Source organism: Durotheca rogersii, assembly GCF_024521655.1.
Source record: "Durotheca rogersii strain YMJ 92031201 chromosome Unknown GGS23scaffold_5, whole genome shotgun sequence".
Lineage (NCBI taxonomy): Eukaryota > Fungi > Ascomycota > Sordariomycetes > Xylariales > Xylariaceae > Durotheca > Durotheca rogersii.
The window spans coordinates 660,956-683,225 of record NW_026251236.1 but is presented as its reverse complement, the minus strand read 5'-3'; the positions used below and the strand labels follow the sequence as shown (position 1 = coordinate 683,225).

The window sequence follows — 22,270 nt, the reverse complement described above, 5'->3', positions numbered from 1 at the left end:
CAAATAACGGACCCAGGCCAGAAGCTCCGGATCTCCCCCGTCCCGCCCCATCTCCCATAGTAGCACTCTCCATCGCCGCGCCGTCGCGAAGAGATTCGTCACGATATGCCAATTACGCCAGCCTATCAACTCCCGCTGTACCTCCACAGGCACCGCGCGTGCCGGCGGCCGACAGGGCGAACCAGCTCCCGCCGACCCATGCAAGAGCCGGCGAGATTGGGAGGGATTCCCGGGATGGCGGGAGCAGGCACGGCATATGTAAACATCCCCTGATTACGGCATTGCTGCCCTTCGCCATGATCAAGGTGTGCGTATCCCTACACACAACCTACCTACCTACTTAGGTTATGTACAGAGTAAGTCACCCCCCATGTCCCATGTCTTCCCGGCCTTCCACTCATCCGCTCGCTCTGGACTCGCGTTACGAGCAGAGGCCTTCCCTTCCCGATGCCTGGTCCCCCCGTTTGATCGGCGCCGGGGTCGGAGGCGCGCCCGCGAATAGACTAACTACCTCTTCACTATTCGTCAGCATACGTGACCACGGTGTGTTTCATATGGATGTAGGCCGTGTATGTACATGCATACCTAGGACGTAGACTATGCTCATGGACATACTATGCATCTACACACCTACCTACCCGCGCCCAACAAACGGCCTGGCAGCGTGGCAGCAACGTGGCCCAGCGCCCATGTGTGCACAACCTAATATCACGAAAGTGTGATCTGATCGTGATCCGCGAGATCCGGTCACCCCCTCCTCTTTCTTCTCTCTCTATGTCGGGTCGACCTCCCCTTTTCTCCCCTCATTTTGCCCTCCCCTGCAATGTTCCGGGGCCTAGACCGCGTTTCAAAATGATAGGAGAAAAAAAAGAAAAGCTTGAAGTCATAAACGAGGACCCTTCTTCTTCATTAGCAGCAGTGGCTCCTAAGACGAGAAGCGATATGCACGATTGAGTCGACCGGCCGAAGGGAACTACGCCCACTCTCCCCTCCTTGGGTGCTAGGGTTGAGGTAGGTCGGTCCGTCGATAAACGTCCCCATGTGCCCAAGCCAACGATTCGTCACAACAAGCGTCGCATCAGAAAAGTAGAAACTAATTTGCTAGTTTCGACTGAGAATTGTTGATTTTGATTTGACAGTCAGCTTCGAGCCAACCGCAAGGGTAGGTGGTAATTCTCGACTACATGCCGCCCTACGCTTATCTCGGCAGGCAGTAAGAGTCAAGGGGACAATTGAATAGTGCTTCCCTTCGTCTTCCGATGGGCCTCTGCACAATCCCCTGGATGTAGGTATGTATGTTGTCTCCCTGCCAGGCAAATCTGCCTCGAACAAGGATAACACCGTAACGACCCCCCCACACAATATAGTCCCTTTCATCTGCCTGTTCATGCCATACAATATCACGGCTCCGGCGAAACACGGAAGCATCGCGGGGAGAGGGTAGAAAAGAAAAAGGGATCCCGCCGTGCTCCTAATCAAAACGAAAAGGGGGGATGGGGAATCGTGAAGCCGTAAATGCTACACCAGAACTTGCGAACATAGAAAAAAATTGCCTAGGGGTATATCCTCCGTATCTCGCCTCCTAACATCCGGGAACTCCTCAGAATATGAATAAAACTTAAAAAGAAAGAAGAAGGAAACTCTGCTGTCGGTATCTGCGCCGCGGCGCGAAGGGGAAATCGATTAAAATAGATATTGTCGTGAAAAGGCGATGGGGAAGGCTGGTGGACGGTAGTTGGTTGAGATGAGAATACAGCCATGCCATTATTGATTGGCCGTCACAAATTTGTGAGGTTGAGAGGTGTCGTTGGTTGGTGCTCGCCCCTGATGACCTTACGTAACGCAATGCCACGCAACTCCGGGAGTGGTCAGCTGTTGCGCAAGGATAGTCGAGCCGACCCTTCTCGGTCCTCACCCAGAGTCTCGAGAAACTGAAACAGGAGTGCTCGGGCCTGCATCCCGGCGGTTTCCAAAATTCGGGGAAAACATGGAAACGGCGGGGGGGGTGGGAGCTCGGTTGCTCGGTTGCCTGAAACCGGACAGTCGATCGATCTCCATCGACATCAACCGACGGCGAGTCCGATTATGGTGTCGTTCCGTCGCGACGGAGGCGGGGACAGACCCGTCCACTGATCGTTTTCGCTGAACGACATCCTCGGCGGCGGTGGTATGGACGAGGATGAATAGACACGGCTGTGGCTGCGTGGGCGGTCCCCCGAGCCCCTAGCGGGCGAGATATCGGCTACCCCATCTCGCCATCCGCCTTCAGGGGAGCTCTTCAAACTACTACTCCGCGAACCCTTCGCTCGAGTGTGCATGCTTGGTGTGCTCGGCGGTAGTTTGTGCAGCCTCGACGGATGTCGCTTGGGAGACGGCAAGAAGGGGTCGTCTCCGGGAACCATCTCGTCCGTAAGACCTGATCTCGCATTTGGCGCCCGTGCCAACACGGCCCCCGGGACCTGCGGGAGGTCGAAACTCTGCTTGCCGCCGATGAACGACCTCGGTGATGTCACCTCGAGAGACGGCCGGCCGCCGTTCTGATACTGTATCAAGCTGGGCGCTCTCCTGGTCGAGGTCGAGATAGACGCATTCTGCGAGTGGCTCGGCCGCCTCGTGTATCGGTCAGTCTCCTTCTCGGCTGGCTTATTCAGTTTCCAAGTCGCTATCTCGTCGTCGCCAATCGGGGTAATGCCTCGATTCAGCATCGGTATCCTCCTCCGCCGGTTCCCGGTGCACAAATATGCTGCCAACGCGACCATAACTACGCCGGTGACGCTCAAAACCGTACTGAGCACGATAGTCAAGGTAGAACCGTTACCTCCGTTTTCGTCTGAGTTAGTACCAGTCGACGTCGGGACAGTGCCAGACATCGTGGTTGTGCTAGCAGGCAACGAAGCAGAATCAGACTCGGAGGCGACGGTGGTAGTTCCCAGCTCCTCTCTCGCTGTTGAGATGCCGACACTAGGTGTAGCTTTCGCGGTAAGAAGGGTTGTCGGTGGTGATGCACCCACCGAAGAGAAGGTTGCCGTAATGATTGTCGTAGGGTTGGCCGAGGCTGTCTCGGCCGTAGTTGCTAAAAACGGCGAAGACGATGAAAAAAAGGACGTCGTCGTATCAGAGCCGACCCCTATCGATGTCGTTCCGAGATCAGCAGGTCTCTCTTGTAGAGATGACAATCCCACTGAAGTCACACTTCCTAGAGTCGGCTCCGGTGAAAATTCAGGGGGGCCTGGGGGAGGCGTATCAACACCCTCAGGTTCTTGGGGATCACGTCCCTGCCTTGGGACAGACGGCGGGATAATAACCTGTGCCGGAGGCGTTGTGGTGATGACGGCTATCAGTGAAGTCGCCGCGGGCTCTACATAGACAAAGGTTAGTCTACCAGTTCTCAATTGACAAATTCGAGAAATGTGACGCTGCTCATTAAGACGAACCCTTCTGGCTGCTCAGAGTTTTCGAAGATAAAGGGAGAGAAAAATTCCCGCTTGGGGTATCCTGTCTAGCATTTAATTGTAAGGCTCGAGCTACACCAGGTAAGCCGAGTATTAAAACCACAGACAACGGAAACCTCATGGTGGGCGGTCAGTTCTCGGCTGGGGACCACACCATAAAAGCTCATTGTCATCCCTCGAAAGAAGAAAAAGCAATGGTCAAAGAATCATCACTCAGCCCTCGGCCAGCAGCGGCTATCATAAATCACTCCCATTCAGACGAACGAATTCAAGGCAAAACAGAGTAAAGAGGAGAGAAACAGAAAAAAAATAACAAGGGAAGCAAGCAATGAGAGCGGCGTTGAGAAGGGATGACCGGCGGGTGAAAATTAACTGACGTTTTTAGTGCAATTCTCTCTCGTTCTCTCGCTCAATAACCCGTTGGCATCGAGCGAGGGTCGCGGAGCAAGGAAGACCAGACTTGCGATCAATCTAGGTACGGTAAATAAAGCCGGGTCCCTCGCGCGAGGGGGGCAGAAAGCTCCCACGGAGGCAGAAGACTTGAAACGAGAGACTGGCGAAACACGAAATTAGGGGTAGTTCACCGATATGTATGTATAGGAGCGGGCGTCTTATACCTAGAAGGTTTCCCGACAAAAAAATGGAGCCGTGCGTCGAAGAACCCGACACTCGAAGGAAATGACGGGAGGTAGACAGGACGGGCGACAGATCTTGATATTCCCTCTTCGCGGAGGAGGCGAGGCATGCAACCTGGGCCGGGTCTACGAGGGCTTAATAACACGTCCTGCTGATGATGGTGTGAACGAGGAGCGCCTAGAAGCGTGGTGTGGTGATAAGAATGTAGGTACGCAGAAGGTAGTGGACCTTGCTGCGTGTACGTACGTACATAATACCTACATACATACGTACATGCGCAATGTATGTAGGAGGCATGTAGGTACCTCTGATGTAGGTAAAGAGGGATGTAGGTAGAACCTCACCTGTGTAGCAGAGAAGCGGGTGTGCTAATAAGTCAAGTGTATAAGCCCAGGTGTGCCCGCACCGGCACCGGGGAGGGGGGGGGGGGAGGAAAGGGAGGGGAGAGGCTCGAGAATACGTGGTATGCAGGCGTATCTTAAGGCCTAATAGGGGAATCCATCACAGGGATCGATAAACGAATGAGAGAAAACGAGATACCGGTCCTCGCAAAAGCGTCGTCTTTGGCGAGAGCTTCTGTTCGGTTTCTGACCCGGATGCCGGATGCCGTATTGGTTTGGGTAATGATGGCAGACGTGTCGGCCGACCTGAGATTTTGACCTGTGTAGGAGGTAGCATCGCTGACTCGAATCGGTACAGTCCCTCGTATATATCGCACCGGACAACCTGTTGCACCTCATGATGCTGGCGCCTCTGATAAACTGATCTCCCTCTGCTAGCTCCGCACAGGGACCGTCTTAGTCTCAAGTTGGCGCCTCTCGGATAATAGAGAACCTAGTCAGGGAACCCGGCAAGGGTCGCATTCTTGGTCAGACCCACGACCGTTAACGTGGGCTCGTTCGAAATTCGTACCGTACTTTCTAACCGTCTGCACGGACAACCAGGCCAGGGACTCCTCCTTCTTAGGACATAGGAAATTTGCAGGTTGACGACTTTATGGTCTCTTCTTACAAGCACAGGCTCTACAGAATCACTAATAAGCGTTAGAGGTTTGGGGTTCTTCGGACCTATGTATGGTCTTAGGTTCCAAGAGTACTATTTCTCTCTTTTCCTTTTTTTTTCCCTTGCCTTCTTTTCCTTTTTTTTTTTTTCCCCTGTCGAGCCTCGATCCTGGCTCGGCCGTAGGTATGTGTGTGTGCTTCTGTCTCCCTTCGTCTTGGGGACCTTGATCGAGCACATAACATGTCTGCTACGTAGCACCTTTTCCTCACCTGGCATCGAGCTAAGATTCAGGTACGCGAGGCACAAATGACGGCGACCAGCGAATCAGGCACCTTGCACCCCCAAAGGTCACCCTCGTGGGCGGCGGGGTGGTTTGGCTTGCTAACCTCACTTGAGTTAGCGATAAAAGCTACCAAGAAAAAAAGGCCTATAAGCAGAAGGAGGACGGAGGAGGGGTTCTCTCCAGATTCGGCGAATGGCAGCGCCCAAAGCGCCATGTCGAGCAACCTCCTATCTTTCCCTCCACTACCGAAGACAGGGTCTCCCATCCTCTGGTCAGGACTTGGTCGTGGTTGGGTTGCACGACGCCCCCCCCCAATCGAATGCGCAAAGTTATCCGAGGCGGGGGGTGGGGGGTGGACGGCCTGTCGGGCGAATTCTCCCTCACCCAAGGCGCCAACGTGCAAGAAACGTGCTCCCTATCGCGAAGGCCGGATTCGTCAATCGTCGCGCGCGTCGTGTCTCGGAGCCGTTCGCTGACTCTGTCCTCATATGCTTTCGGGCACAGCCTTGAGCTAACTATACGAGGCCATCGTTGGTACCCGTTGTGAATGTACATGCGTGCGATGTGTGTATGCTGGTGTATGGCATGCTAGTGCTGGGCCTCGGCGTGAGCAATTGCAGCGGCGAGTCACCCAAGCTAAGATCTCCCGCGGGCGTAATGACTCTGGCATCATGCAGCCTCTTTAACAGAGAGCGAGAATCTCGCCCGACCCCGGGCAGGCTAGATGCGACCGCGTCCCGCGCGACGTCTCCGGGCGATCTTTGGTTATGCTTGTCGATCATGCACTGCGTAACGGACGCCTGACTGGCGGCAGCGACTGCGCAGAGCCACCCCTCTCAAAGCCGGTGTAACGCTTGATAATAGCGACCAGCGGGACGACAACCACGACTCGGTGTAGAAGCCGACGCTGGTCTGCCCAGGCTTCTACTGCTGGGTATTCCTTCGAATGCGGGCGCAGAGATAGCTGTGCGTCATCAATAGTAGGACGAGGGAGGCCAACCGCAACGCTGGGCCTGCTCTGGTGCCGTGCCGAAGAGACGAGGCGCGGTTTCGGTCCAATAGTGACCCGATTTCGACGGGGGTCAAGAAAGGACCTAGGCAGGACAGCACGCCTACGATTGGGCAATGCCCTCCTCTTCTCTCTCCAGACAGACCACGTACGTTATGGATGCCATCCATGTATTAGGTTAGGCAGTCCGGAATGTTCGATCCCATACGGGTATACACACGCGTACCTATTCACGTACGTGCATACCCAGATACATCACCTATGAGTACACGCTCGACTGCCAACGCCTGACACGGCTACGATAACCTTGCTCGGCCAGGGGTATTTGTGATTTCAAGATCTGTTACCTGTCGAATCGCGGCAGATCGCGGCCGACGGGAGCATCATGGCTGTTGCCAGCCCGCAGGACGTGAAACTGCATAGAGCTGTCGTGTGCGAGCTCTATTGGTCTGTCCGGCCGAGAGCCTCATCCAGCGCGGACTAGGAGGCTAGTTAGGGCATTCGAAGCGTCAAGAGACGCACCGTCCGACTTGCCGGGATACGAGAGAGAGAGAGAGAGAGAGAGAGAGGAAGAGGCAAGGCGTCGTCCAACTAGGTACCTCTCGCACCTCCATCCCTCGCATGCGCGCGCACACACGCGCAGATGCCCAGGTGAGGGTGATTTGGGAGCGACTCAATTCAGAAAGGCGGTCAAGGCCTAGGGAAGCCGAGTCTGCTGAGGCCGTAGATGTAAGCTGGGTGGATGGCACAACGCAATTTCGAGGAGAGAGTAAGCGTGAACAAGCGGCGGATAGGTGATTTGCGCCAACCTCGTTAGTAGTCGAGTTCCGTCTGCTGGGATTTTAGCCCAAGGGCCGGGGGGAGGGGGCGGCCTCGATTGGATGTCCATAGTTACCCCATAATTAACCGCAATTGATCCCGTCACATCCGTCGAGTCGCAACGGCCGGTCCTGACGGGAGCCTGGCACCAGCAGAGCAGGTTACCTCTACAGGTACGCCCATGCCCGCGCCGAGCACTGCGACCTGTTATAGAATGGCAGTAGTACTCCCAAGTATCTATATACATAAGTTGGATGCTGATCGACGTACTCTACACACGTTCTGAGGGCAGGTACCTAACCTATGGAAGGTAGTGACGGCGCTGCTGCGCGCGTATCGAGGTAGCAACATCATGTGCCTTCCGCAGCTCTCTTGCGCATATTAAGGTTACATAGTGAGTACAGATAGGAGGGGGTACGTGCCCTAGCTTATGTGCCTAAGAGGTAGAGGCACCTGAGGTACTAGGTAGGTACTACGCACCTACCTGCCGAGGTAAGTTAGGAGGGATTTATTTACCTTAGGTAGCTTGGGAAAGAGGCACCTCCTGCTCCGTTAGGTACCTAGGTAGGTACCTAGGTAGGGTATGAGGTTGGTACCTACCTCCTGCCATTAGTGCCATAGAACCTATCCGCATACCGAGGTACCTACCTAGGTATGTATACCGACCTAGAGGAGGTACCTGATCTTGTGCCTACCTAGGTAGGTAAGGTATGTGTATGTGCACATACCTCAGATACCCTAGGCAGGTACACCCCAGGCTTGTTTCCATACAGGTACCCACATCATACGTAGGCAACATGGCTGGCCACGGGGCTAGGTAGTATGTAGGTACGTAGGTACATGCCTAGTGGTATCCTCAAAGCTCCCCTCACCAGGTCCGAGCTGCCTCAATGAACCAAGGTCCCGATTTGGCAGCAATTAATATCGAGTGTACTACAAAAGCAGAAGAGGCGAGGAAGAAACAGGCAACAAGAGGGACTATCCCGAGCAGGAAAAGCAACAGGACATCGCAGAGTAAGACATCGTCATCTCCAAGACGTCCAGACTTGTCATTGCGGTGGCACCATCACCCCGGTTAGAGACTGCCCCTCCTTTTTCTCGGGATGTTTATTCTCTACGTCGAGCGTCTCTGAAGGGGGACCCGACAAACTGCTCCTACGGTGATGAGATACGAATACCCTACCAGGCCCGGGGTAGAGCCACCGACAGGCGCCTCCGGTACCAGAGAACAACGAATGTCTACCTCCCAGGCACGTACCTATCGTGTGGTAGGTAGTATTCATATGTGCTGACAAGGGCAGATGTATGCTGGGGGACTATATATGTATGCGACGTCGAACGGCAGGACTAAGCCTAAGATCGGCATCGCCAACGTCGATCGCGCGGTTTCGCGGGAGTCGAGAATCCTCGAAGGAGGAAAAAGAAAAGGAGGCTTGGGGACCACACCTCCTCATTTGCGCATACGCACGCATGCCCATACCTACCTACGTATGTAGGCATATGTAGGGCAGCGTATCGAACTCCTACGTGGTATGAGGTTTGACAACGTATGCGTCTCAGCGCGTATGTAGGTACATGTGTATGGGCACTTCGGAAACGGCGCGATGGAAGTGGCTTGCTGATCAGTTGAGGCGATTGGCACATCTGGGCTGAGACGAGAGTTCATCTAACTGACAACAGATCCCGACATACCATCCATCGCCCACCATCCATCCCGCTCGGGAAGGAAGAAAAAAAAAAAGAGCTCGAAGTAACTCTTCGAAGACGTGCTCAACTCGTCTGGCTAGGGCGCTTCGGGCCTTGCCGGGCCGGTGGAGGTAGAAACCTCGCAGCCTACATACCTACCTAGGTACTGCTTCATCGACGTGAGCCGCAGGCGCAGAAACAACGGTACGGACAGTAGCATTAAATCTCCGAAATCATCGCGGTACTAATTTGCGGTGCCCGTCGTCGGTAGGGCTGCAGACAAGAAGAAAGAAAAAAAATACCCAAGTTGGGCAACGAAGCAAAAGGCTGTAGTACCACCACCCGGCCTTGCTGGCTTACCCTTCGGGACGGGCAAATTTCGCAGACCAAAAATAGCCAGCCACATGACTCGAACAAAATGGTCTAGCGGATGCAGCTCTGCGGCGTAGCAGAGGGAGAAGAAGGACGAGAAAACAAAAGGCGTGGGATAGCGGGAAGCATTCTCGGGACCTACCCAAGAGATGCAGCATGTAATAGGTATGGATACTCATACACACAGACACACACTTGCTTACCTACCTTACTCTCACTTACACACGCCTCTCCACAACTCCACAGGCATGGATCTATCCCGATCCACCGGCGCCCGACTGCTCGAGTCTCACGTCTAGTTGCATGCCTTAGCTAGTCTTTCAGCTCAGCCTGCCTTGGAGCTGGGGGCATCGAAAGTAAACACCTAACATGTTCACCGGCGTGCACACGCAGATGTAGACAGATCGAGTCTAGTATGTGCCGCCATTATTCCTCCTCCTCCTCCTCCTCCTCCTCCTCCTCCTTCTCCTCCCCTTCTTCCCCCACCCGCTTCCCCTCGAAAGGGGGGAGGGAGGGGAGGGTGAGGGGAGCATATCGCATCCATGCGTGGGTTGCCGTGCTAGGTATGTGTGTCATGTAGCATACCTACCTACCTAGGTATATCCGTCGCAGCGCGGCCCGCGCGGGGTTCCTCGGCATGACTGGACGTGCGCTTGCGACGGCTTCTCACGCTTCGCGCCCTGGCATGATGACGATAGATTTTAGCCGGCGTCGATGTCGGTGGGACCCAAACGTGGGCGTCGAGACGTGCTGGGCTAAGGGCAAGCTCGCGCACGCATGCATAGCGTCCCATACCTTGGGGGGATGCTAGACGTGAGGCCCATCCCATCCTGCTAGCAGAAATGTCTCAGGCGTCTTACCTCCCGCGCAGCAGCAGCTAGACGAGTCGAGGCGAGGAACTGCTGCGTGCGGAGAAGCTCGAAGGATCGCCGGGGCCATCTGTCTGTAGGTAAGGCATGTGGTCACCACCTCCTGCGAACGTGATATGACTGCCTCGCTATCGCGAACTCCACTCGACAGGCTCGGCGGCGGCTTACTACATCGTCGGCGGCGAGCATGCGCGTCGTGCGTCAGTATCGCGACCGCAGTCGGCCCAGCTCGGCCTGGAAGTAGTTAGGCCGGGCCTCTCTAGCTCGTTGGATACGTTCCTTCGGTCTCACCTACATAGTATAAACGGGTCAGCCCAGAACTTCGGGTCCGGAGGGTAGGTAGATAGGTGGGTAGGTAGACAGGCGAGCAGGTAGGTGGGTGTAGGAAGGGAGGCAGGCTGCCTCTGGCTAATACCTACTATACACCTATTCCACCTATGCCTACCTACCGAGGTAGCGCAGGCCTAGGAACTGAGGAGGTAAGGAGGAGTAGTTCTCGGGCGGACTTGGACTTATTACTCATAAACGACGCGGCGGTGGAAATGTGGTTATCTGTGAGTCGTGATTGGGCCGTTGGGTCTCAGACGGCGATGTTACTAGGCCGGCAGTATACCAACCCCCAAGGCGATTCACAACCCTCTAGAGGCGTTCAACGACCGATCAGGTTAACACCTCTATACCCTCCTGTTGGTGCGGACAGAGCTCCGCAGGGCATTTGTTCAAGAATGAGATGGCCTCCAGCCACTCATGCGCCACTACGTGTATAGCTGAGGTCCCACACGTCGTCTCGTTCTCTCCATTGGTTTGCTCTCGTCTTGACAATACCAACGGGCCCTGGTAGCGTTGGCGAGTTTGAGGTTTGGCTAAACACCCCCTCGCCCCGGTCGACTTGGGCTAACTCGGCTAGTTTCAATCAAAGTCTTTCTCTCTTCACAACTTCGTGAGCGCCGGCCGTTTTACCGCCAGTCTTACCTACATCCATCCCTATGTCCGTCCACCCCGGCTGTTCCTCCATCGACAGTCAATGCTGCCCGCACCAACGAGCCTCCCAAAGGGCTCCCCGCAGAGGGGAACTTCATCGCCAGTCTTTATGCATGCATGTAATCACGCCCTAGAAACTCATGCGAAGGCCTTTTGGGTGTCTGAGTTAACACCTCTGGCTTAGCCCGAGATCCTGCCGCCGATATATTGACAACGTAGCTAATATATCGACGTCAAGGCGGGCGTGAGGACATTCCTTCCTTGCGAAGATGAGGCACGGGCGAGGAGCACGCCCGAGATTGCCGACGCCGTTCACGAAGTAGGGCTGGGCGTCGCATATCGATCTCCCTGTACGGACCCTCGGCGTCCTCTCTCTCCACTTAGTCCATCCGCCTCCGAGCCTCCTAGCCGGATCGAGGGGAGTGGGCCGTCGATTTCAGCTACCCTACTCATATGCCACCTAGCGAGCCCATACCAACCGTGGCAGCTAGAGAATCTGCAAACCAGCTGAGCCGGGCAGTCCGGGCCCGGTACAAGGGAGGAGGCGTGCGCAAACCCCCAAGTCCGCTCGTCGGAGCTGCCTGCCTGGGCAGAGACACCACCACCCCATCCATGTCGGCGACGGCCCAGACTTCAGCCGCCTCACCATACGCGCCCCGTACACGGCTAGCCGTCGCACAGCTGGGCATAATGGCGGAGGACCGACCAGCATCGTCCTAACGAGTGCGACCAACGCGATGTCGTCGCCTCCCGTTAGGAATTTTGCTCATGACACTCGCAGATTCACCGCTCGCCTGGGTGAAAAAGAAGGGGGCGGGGGAGGGAGAGAGGGGGCAACATCGAGGCGCCTATTCTCAACACCATCAACTCTCTAACACCTGCGGTGCGACCCCCCCTTCTCTCGCGATGAGCAGTACTAGCAAGGTATGGGGGACAAGGCATAATCTGGGCTGCGTCTGCCCATCTACGTAGGTATGAGTATAGCACATGGTCGTCTTAGCTAAAAATCCGAAATGCGGGTTCTTATTTCGGCCAATAAGCATGCCGTCGAAGGTGTAAAGATGAGGATGCGCTCCTAATATCCCCTACGTGTCGAGGAGCGCTTCCTCGACTTCCTCTGTGCGCGTAAGGGGAGAGCCCTACCCGTCGCTTGTGGCCAGACCACAGCCGATTAAGGTGGCAACTCGCTCCTTTCCTGCACGCGCCCAGCTGCCATGCTCCCGGCTGACCGAATTAAATCATTACGAAAGCCATCAGCCGTTCGTCGTGCGGTCGGAACCTGGTGGGATACTCCCTCGCCGGACTTTCAGGCCCAATATTCGTCAAGGGCCTACAATACACTTAGGAGGAACCTTGGCCTGTCCGTTACGCAGACGCGTAAAAGTCGCCTCGCTGTAGATCAGTGTAGGTATATTATGGCACACGATGAGGGATCGGGATCGGTAGCTAGGTGCCGCAACCGACGAGCCACGGGGACTATCCCAGCGGCATATCCATACATACACACTCCCACACCTTCACGACTCTCTACTCGACCCGTGAAGTGCCGTTATTTGGTTCCCTCAGGGGCTGCGCAGGAATTATTACATCACGAGATGCCAGAAACGTTCCAGGTTAACCTGGCACTTTTCTCCCTCGCTCCCTCGCTCCCTCTCTCTTAGCATGCGACTTGACAAGCTAGCCATAATAACGACTACCAAACCGTGTTTACTAACGGCTCGCGAACGATAACAGGCTCCTTGACACGTTGGGCGATCGTTGTTACATTGACTAACATCGGCAAAAGAAATGCCACATTTTAATCACGTATAATGGAGGGCTGGGTATGAAGTCACACGCCTCGACGTCTTGCTCCCCCACCAACTCGTTTTCTGGTAGCGGGATATTGCTTGCTATATCCGCCTGATATATACCTCCTTAGGTGTATGCCATATCCGCGTTGGCGGGAACCCCCCCCCCCCCCCCCATATGCCTACGGCTACGATCCCTCGGTCTTAAGGTATCACCGTACGACCCAACCACTACGGAGTTGTCGACCAGAACGGGTGTTGAGCATATTCGGGTGCAACTTCATTACCCAGCGAAGCTGCAGGCACGCACCACACTAGGCTCGCTGGACGCAGTTATTTCCATGCCCGCACGCTGGGCTGGGCCAATTCAGGCTCGAGTTCTCACCCTCCCGTGTTTAGTTCGGCCTAGCACGGCAGGGTAAGAGTCGACCCGGCATCAACTCGCGATACTACTGACCATCGCGACATGTATAGGTATATGTGTATATGTATATACACATATACCTACACGTACATCATGATAGTAGTATCATGACGCCAAAACACGCCACTACGACGAGCAGCGAAGTCCCGTCATGAATAAACCGGGGTCACTCATTCGGACGCGAGGCACCGGGGGCTTCTCGTAGCTGGAAGCGAGGGGGCCCTGGGTCGTCTATTTTCGGGGATTTATTTTATTTTATTAACTTACCTATGTTCCATCTCCCCATCTCCACTTCATTGTCAGCTCAATGTAGGTATGAGTAGGTACGTAAGAAAGATTTCCCATGCTGTCGACCCAGGTATAATACGCCGCCGATCAGCACCGGGCCGTGCGTGCGCCCCTGGGCCACCTGCGATCCAGCCATCTGTGCCGATGACTACCGCTGACGCTTCCACCCGGCCTTGGCAGCAATATTATAGGTAATTGCTACCTTGGCACCCGTAACAGCACCAGGGTCCCGTCGAAAGCGGCTGGGGAGATGGACTGTGCGTCGGTGTCCAGATACCTAGGCATAGCTCCGTAGCTTCGGGGACGGGAGGGCGAGAGAGTGAGCGCAGAAGAAAAAGAAAAAAAGGGACCGGACTGTATTCATCCTGGACCCGGTCGTCTGGATGCCCCAGGATAAGCGCCTGTTCCGCACGGCTTCGCGGCGTAGGAAATGACCCAAGCACCACGGGTGACTGTGTACTTACATAGTCCGCCTAGCGGTCCGAGCCTCTTATCACCGCGCTGCTAACCCGCCCAGCGGTCCGGGATGCCGCGAGCACATGGCGCGCGAGGGTCCCACGCGCGCTCAAAGCGGCCAGAGGTCTTCCTTGGGCAATTCCGTGTTGCGTCATCGCGGGCAGTTTTCACCTACAAGTAATAACAGCGAGGTCGAAACAGAGAAAGAAAGAAAGGAAGGAATAACAAAAAAAAAAGAGAGGGAGAGAATATGAAGAGCTGGATGATGTCGGGACGGAGAGCGAGAGGGAGAGAGAGAGCGAGCAATAGACATGGGATGTCCTCCGGACTACCCCATCCCGGACATCAGGACAAGGCGCACGCGTTCATTTCAGGCGAGCCGATCCTGCCGCAAGGGGACTGATTCGGCTGCTCGGTTGGCCCGAAACGGACGCGGCGTGGAAGAGAACTGGAAGGCTGGGTTTCTGGTTTGGGGGGGGGGGGGGGCTTCCGATCGTGTAAGTCATCTCTCTCGCGCTCTCGCGCTCTCTTCCTCCCCTCGGGCCTCGCTCACTTCATCATCAATACCACCTACGTGAGCGAAGCACGCACATACCTACCTACTCATACTACGTACTATGTACTCAAAGCCACCTTACCTTTCCCTCCCGCACCCCGGCACGGCGAGGTCTTAGCCGGCCGTTCTATAGCGGCAGGGTTGTCGGACGAACACACCAGCGAAGCTCTCCCTCCCTTCCTCCCCCGAGGTACCAGTGGCACCCGTCGTTCTGAAGTCTTCTTTTTCGGTTCTCCTTCACGAAGCTTCGACGGATCCGCGATATCGTTCTCTGCCCCCCCCCCCCCCTGGGGCCACTGTCGTAAGACGACCCGAGAGGGCGACAGTCCGCGATAGTTACCTACCTAGAGTTGTGAACATTGTAGGTACCTACTTATACACCGACGCACACACGCGTTTCAGGGGTCAACCATGTGCGCTCTACGGGTGTACGTACGTATCACACACACACGGCGCGCGCATAGCGAAGCTTAGTTCAAGGGCCCCTCTCATTTCTCGCAGCCAGCAAAGCCGGGCGGCGGCCGGCAAATGAGGCAGGGCGCGCCGTCGCGGACCGCGCGTACGCCCCGCCTGCGCTATAGCGCCATCTTGCAATAGATCTTCCCGCGAGATAGCAGAGGAGAGGGGAGAGAGAGAGAGAGAGAGAGAGAGAGAGAGAGAGAGAGAGAGAGAGAGAGGGAGAAGGGGAAAAAGGGAAAAAAAAAAACAAAATTTCTGCGGTGCGCCCGCTGCATAATGCAGCATGCAGCCCCCGGGTCTCATCTCAATCTCGAGCCTCGAGCGGTACTTGCGCGCCACCGAGGGCCGTTTCATCTTACTCCCAGACGCTCTCATTGGCGGGTCGTGCGTGTTTCTGTGCCTCGGCCTGCGCCTGCGCACGCGTGTATGTATGTGCGTATGATGTACAGACGTCGAGAACGGCCTCTATGTGTGTACGAGTACCTAGTATACCACGTAGGCACGTATGTAGGTATTCCTCTCCTCTTCTCACGAAGGAACACACCCACCCCCTTGCCCCCGCCAGGGCAGAACATGTGGCTGGCTGGCTGGCTGGCTGGTGGTGGCAGGTCGTATGTAGGTATCGCACGTACGTCGGTGACGAGCCCGGGTCGGTCTCGCGACGAGACGGCGCCCAGCGGTTGCTGTACCTACATGCTCGGATCCTCGACGCGTTACTGGTTCGTCCTGTCTCGTTGTCTGGCAGTCGGGGAGGGAAGGCCTTTCGTCCCCCCCGACGCCGTCGCGAATCACGAATCGCGATCTCGCGCGCGCCCGCCCGGGAGGGACGTGAGATCCTGTTGGTTGGCGCTGTCCGACCGGCCGACGAGAGAACGCACCGATCAGGGGGGGGGGGGGGGGTCGTTTCTTGTTTGTTGCCCGGGGCTCGATGCGTAGACAAGGAGGCAGGTGATAGCTCGCTCGTCACGGCTCGCGTCGGCAGCGGCGCTTGCGGAGAGAATAGGGGGGGCTAAGGGGGTGGAGGAGAAGGAGGAGGAGGGGGATGGATAGGGGCGGGAGGGAGACGGTCAGGATAGGATAGGATAGGACAGGATACGGAGTCGATGTCCTTGTCAGAGATATATAGCATGTATACATGCCGCTCGCCAGCGACGAATCGCTGTCCGCGGTCCTGTAGACGTTTCCCCCGAATACTACCCCGGACGGGGCTGGCCGGGTTGTCGCCCGCAGGCATGACATGACCAGCAGCGCGCGTCCTCAGTCACATACCTACCTCTACCTGCTCGTCGACTGGCTCCGTCAGGTGAGCACTTTCCGAGCCTCCCCTCGGAGATTCTAGAAACCCATCGTCCAAACCTGCTACGATACTACCCTTTTTTCCCCAACCGCTGCCGGGTTTTTCCTCCCCTCGGTAAGAGTGGCGGGTTCGCGCGAATAGGGGGGGAGGGGGGGCGCACGACAACTCGATTGCCGATCCAGAGCGCAGGCAGACTCGGAGTTGTGCAATACGACGTGACCATCTCTCGTGCACGCTCGGCGGCGACGACTTGCTCCTGCTCCTGCTGCCGCACCCCCTCCGCGCGCGCCGTCTCTCGTAGGGGGGCGTGCGCTCGTTCCGGGCGGGAGACACGCGTAAACAGGTTTGCGGGCGCGCTGTGCGTAACGATAGTATGCCCCGAGCTGAAGCGGCGAGAGATGACGATGCACAGAGAGCTCAGGCGAGCGCAGAGGGGGAAAGGGGGGAGTGGGGGGGAGTGCTGGAGGGTTAGGGGGCGCGCGGGATGTGTCGGTCGGTCGAGCAGCTCAGCCCGCAGATCACGAAAACGCAGAAGCGCGGTGCCCGAACTTGGCTTCCTGGGGGAGAAAACTACGTGTCACACGCCGCGAGATACGACGGCCAGGGGTGTGTGCGTAAGTAGGTATTTACACACGTATTTAGGGAATACCTGTACAGGACGACCGTAGGTAAGCAGGTGAAATGCAGGGCAGGACTGAGTTAGGTAGGAAGCAATACCTACCTAGGTAATCAATTGCCATCGCGTGCCGGGCAGACTATTCTCTTCCGTACCATGGTTGTCCCCGCGAGATCTTTCCCAGATGAGGGAGCTTAGTAGCCGGTGCTAATCTTGGCCACAGAGACGTGCCTGGGTTCTGTCTAGCTATACCGGTGCTGACGTTGTTTGTCGGTTGCTGTTAGAGGAGAGAGAGTGAGCTGGTAGGTAGGGTGGAAGGGGGCGCCTCTCCTTCGCCAGAGGCGCATCTCGGTTTGAGGATTCGTTATATGAACAGGTCGCTTGTACAGCGCTGCTAACATTATAGAGTCACTTACTAACTTGAATATAACGTAGCGTTCATTTACCTCATACTCTACATCCTTTATCCGGCTACCACTTCCTGCCACATCTTCTCCCCTTTCTGGTCTTTGCATTTTAGCTGTGTCTTCGAGCCGTGTCAGTATTGCGTAGATCCCGTATTTAGTACTTAGTCGCATACGCCACTCCCTTTTCACACACACCTCTATAGGTTAAACAGGTTAACCCCTTTACACCCAGCCTCAACCTTGATCCCTCTGGAACCCTGAGCAGCCTCCATGCGACCCTATGACTCATGTTGACAAGCACAAGGTCAGGCCAACATAACGGACCACCATCTACCTTTCCAACGCCCTCCCCTACTTGACCGAGGGGGAGATTCGCCGAAAGAGGACCGAGCCTTTTGGTTCGTAGAGGGGGGAGGCGATCAGGCTCCCTCTCTACTAGCGTTCCCAGAGACTACGACCGATCAGCAACTAGGTAGAAGACAAGAAATGGGAGACTGTTATTCTATGGGTAGTCAGAACCTCCGCCGTGGCAGTCGAAGCACCTCAAGATATTTGCCCGTAGAGAAGTCTACCGGTAGTAACTAGTTACTAGGCGGATACTGGCCGCTCGGGGTCATTCTTGATGTTGAGCTTAGTATGTCAACTATATACCTGCGCACATACATGCTTAGGTAGCCTAGCGTAACCTGTTTATCTCATCATGGCCTTCCTGTCCCGTCGCTTTCTCCTGGTAGAATCTATATGCCTGTGCGAAAGCTGGTTTCGGTTTAGCCTATACAATAGTATCTACGGCGTAGCGCCCACTTAGCTCTAGAGGTACGTGTTGTGCCGTACTTATGTCGCCCCGATGGCATACAGTAGTTACGGGTCCTTCGTAAGAGTGCGCGCGCAATAATCACCCGGGGGGGGGCGCGTCTATCGCTCCTCAGCAGGTGCGCACCAGCTCCATCTTAGCGCCCCTCTTGCCCGTCGCCTCGTCCTTCGCGTCGCGGATGCGCACGACGACCTTGGCGAATAGCTCGACGGAGAGCTCGCGGCTGCCGCTCGTCTGCAGCGTGTACGTTTCCGCGCTGAACACGCTATCCGGCTCCGGGTCGGCGAGATCTCGCAGCCGGATCAGCCCTTCGATGCCGAACCGCGGCACGAACACGGCGAAGCCGTTGCTGAACACCTTCATCACGAACCCTTCCTCCTCCGCCACCCGTCCCTTGAGTGACTGCCCTACGTAGTACGACACGCTCGCCCGCCCTGCCAGCTGCGCGTTGCGGTGCCGGACGTTGATGTTCTTGCACACGGCCTCGAGCTTGCTCCGCGAGCGTACCGCCGGGTGCATCGGCTCATAATCTATCGCCGCCGCGAGCTGCCGGTGGGCCACAAGGTCGGCGTATCGCCTGATGGGACTCGTGAAATGCGTGTAGATCTCTGAGGCGAGGCCGTAGTGGCGGAATTCCGGGTACGCCTGGGTCCCGGAGCAGAAGTACTCGGCGCTCATCATGCAGCGAGTTGCCATGATGCGCACGAGCGTATTGAAGAAAGGGGCCTCGGGGTCGACACACTGGTCGAGCGAGTTGGCGAGGGCTCTCGACGAATCGAATCGGAGTTCTAACCCTCGTTTCACCTTGAGTTGGTTGGCAAGCTCGTCGAAGTTGGTCTTTGGTGGAGCAGAATGTCGACGAAGAATAGCGGTTTGGGGGAAGGCTTCGTATATCCTGCCTGCTACGCTGATGTTCGCAAGCAACATGAACTCCTCCACGAGCGAGTTGGTGTCCAACAACTCCTTGGTCTTGACGTCGATCGGGTCCGAAGTCTCCGATTCTACTTGGACCTTGACTTCGGGCGACGAGAGGCTTAGAGCACCGGCGTCCGTCCGTTTCTGCTTCAATTTCTTGGATAGCATCATGAGTATCCTCATACCCTGGGTAAGATCGTCCTGCTGCGAAGCATCGTCGATCCGCAACTGTGCCTGTTCGTAGCTGAATGCTTCGCGGGACTTGATTACTGATTTAGTGAACCTCGCGCTGACGATGCTGGCGGATTCGTCGAGCTCCCAGATGACGGAGAAGGCGTAGCGCTCCACGTAAGGCTTTAAGGAGCAGAGGTCGGTGCCGAGTAGCATCGGCAGCATGTCGATGCGCTTGTCTACTAGATACACCGTGGTTCCTCGGATGCTCGCCTCCGTGTCCATGGCGTTCCCAGGCTTAACAAAGTGCGAGACATCTGCGATATGAACCCCGACTTCAAAGTGTCCGTTTGGTAACCGCCTCGCGTGCAAGGCATCATCGATGTCCTGGCAGCCGGGCGGATCGATACTGCAGATTAGAAGGTCTCGGAAGTCCTGCCTGTCCCTCCAGCCGGGGTCGTCCGTACTGCCCGGCACTTTCCAGTCGTGGCCTTCCCTCGGCAGGCAATCCAGCACCGTCTTAGGGAAAGGTCGATACTGGACATCGTACTCTAGTAGCAGCGCTTCGGTCTCGGCAGCTTTGCTCTCCAGTTCACCTAGGGATCGGACAAAGTGGCCGATGGGATGTCGAGAGTCGCGGTCCCAGGAATCGATCGTGACCAGTATTCGCTTGCCCACCAATTCGCCGGCCTGTCTAGTGCGTATGCGGATCTTCGGCACCTTCTTGTCCATGGGAATGAGAAAGACGCTCTCCTGCTTCCTGCCTTGCCTGCCCGACTGGCTTACAGAAGATGGGTCGATGTGGCCGACGTATTGGCGCCAGTTGCGCTTGATAACCCCGACCACCTTTGCCGTGGGTTGTGGCCGTCCTTCGGTGCTGAGGCCCTGGGTCTTCTTAACCTGGTCTTGTAGAGCTCGCCTCTCTCTTTCGGTAACGACGATATCGTCACCGTCTTCGTTGTCGGCATCTTCGTTCTTCGTGACGGCCTCTTCCTCGAGAATCTTAGTAGAAGGTTCCTTCCACTGGTCCCGAGGGAGAACCTCTACGACCACGACATCGCCATCTACGGCGCGGTTGATGTTCTCGCGTCCTAGCACGATAAGTGCTTTTGGGAACTCGGGAACCTTGATGGAGGCTTCAAGGTAGTTATAGGGTGACACGTTGAAGATGCCCTGGTGGAGCACACCCCCCTTGATTCCGGTCATCATCTTGGATAGGGTATAGTGCTCGGGATACAGGAACTCGACGGCGTTCTTGTCCCGGGAGATGCCTCGCTCTTGCGACTCAGCAATCATGTCGAGCAGGCGATCCGCATCCTCGAGTCCCGCAACATAGTCGCGCAAGGTTATAGCGGGGATGTTCTCCTTCTTCGCTTGCTCGATATTCGCTCTGTCGTCGGTGAGCATGACCACAGCCGGAAGCTGTTTGGTCTTGATGGCGCCGAGGTGTCCGTTGTACCACCTGACGGCTTGACGGACAGCCCTGTCGTTCCTGTCGTTGATGGACTCGTTCTCTGCCCGGGGCACGTACGTCTCAAGCCTGAACTCGTTGAAGAAGACGTAGAAGCGTTTTTCCTCGCTCCTGGTAAGGCTGAGCAGGCGGTTGTATAACGGTAGCGACCTGTTGCGCAGCTCCTCCAGGACTGTCTGGAGGATGACTACGTCATAGAAGGCAGAGCTCTGCTCGAACAGGTCCATAGCACCCAGCAAGGCATTGGTGTCTGGGACGAGGTAATGCCCTTGCGGGTAGTGCCTGGTACCCGCGGGCTTATCCGAGAGGACAGGCGGGATTCCTAGAATCGATGTTAACCCCTAGCTACACCCAGTTCACATAGAGAATAGTGAGATTGTCCAGATGAGGACGGGCACTTACGCTCTCCGCTTGAGCTCGCCGGTGTGATGTGGAGGCACACAGAGCATAGCTTAGAGGAGCAGGGGATGTCTCGTCGGAGGTAGACCTCGCGCACAATCTTCTGGACCTTGCCCTTCTTCGTGGACCGTACATAGGTCTTGCTGAAGAGGTTTGAAGACGAGGGGTCGGAGCGAGGCCGCTTGACGCTCGTCATTTTGAGGCCGTTGCTTTGGTTTCGGGGCGGGTGTTTTTCTTTCCTCGTCTTTTCTTTCTCCTGGTTGTCTTGGCACCTAACGCTGAGACGGCATCAAGATACGCTGATTTGATCCCCGGATGGTGACGGAGAAATTGATGCGTAGGTGATGTCGTCGGACGCGACGAGAGGCTCAGCTATGGCGGAACGATTCGACGGAAATCCGTTCGTCGATTACCTTGTCTGTATCTGCCTATCGCGACCGCTCAGGGAGATGACGAGGCCTTATCGATAGGGATGCTCTGTAGGTAGGTAGGTACCGAGCTACTGCCCGAGATGACTGATAAGCGGATAAGAGGTAGGTAGATAACAAATAAGTGTGTAGGCAGATATCTAATCGATACGCGGATAAGGTCCACTAAGGGTATCTGGGTACCTCTAAGGAGGTACCTCTATAAGGCGGGTGAGGTACTTGGGTACCGACCAGGAGTAGCGGCTGCTTAGATAACCGGTTCCTTATCTCGTCCTTATCTCGTGCCCAGCCCCGAACCGACTCCACCTGGGCCATGGCGAGGCAGAGGTCGGGTCGGGCCCCGCCACCTGGTGGCATCCACCCCACCCAAGTGTCATCCACCGTCATTTCTGCAACCGGGCCGTCCCACCAGTTCTCATCCGGGTGGAGAAGAAACACCATCTTTTGCTCACCGCCCAAACTCCCTACACCTCATCTACTCACCCATAATCTACAACGCTGGGAACCAGGACTAGGTCTTTACCAAGGTGGTCATGTGTGCACAAACCAAGATTTAATCTTCCTATCTCCATGCCCTCCTCTCTCCGCCTGTGTCTCTCAATGTCTCGGTCTCGCTCCGTTGCTCGTGTCCTTGCTGGCTTGCTTCAACTCCCTCCCACTCCCTCCCCCC

The 22,270-nt window shown here is 56.0% G+C and overlaps 2 protein-coding genes across 2 annotated transcripts; both read right to left on the bottom strand.

Moving 5' to 3' along the window:
- Window positions 1-1,745: 1,745 nt before the first annotated feature.
- GGS23DRAFT_410371 (uncharacterized protein) lies at window positions 1,746-3,676 on the bottom strand. The gene is made up of 2 exons (XM_051513663.1): window positions 3,435-3,676; window positions 1,746-3,358 (listed from the first exon to the last, which is right to left on the bottom strand). Exons 1-2 carry the CDS (start codon window positions 3,571-3,573, stop codon window positions 2,064-2,066), a joined length of 1,434 nt encoding a protein of 477 aa, XP_051373825.1. The 5' UTR covers window positions 3,574-3,676; the 3' UTR covers window positions 1,746-2,063.
- Window positions 3,677-17,853: 14,177 nt separating this feature from the next.
- Window positions 17,854-21,566, bottom strand: GGS23DRAFT_410007 (RNB-domain-containing protein). The gene is made up of 2 exons (XM_051513662.1): window positions 21,176-21,566; window positions 17,854-21,095 (listed from the first exon to the last, which is right to left on the bottom strand). The coding sequence occupies exons 1-2, from the start codon at window positions 21,366-21,368 to the stop codon at window positions 18,328-18,330; spliced, it is 2,961 nt and encodes a 986-aa protein (XP_051373824.1). The 5' UTR covers window positions 21,369-21,566; the 3' UTR covers window positions 17,854-18,327.
- Between the last annotated feature and the right edge of the window lie 704 nt (window positions 21,567-22,270).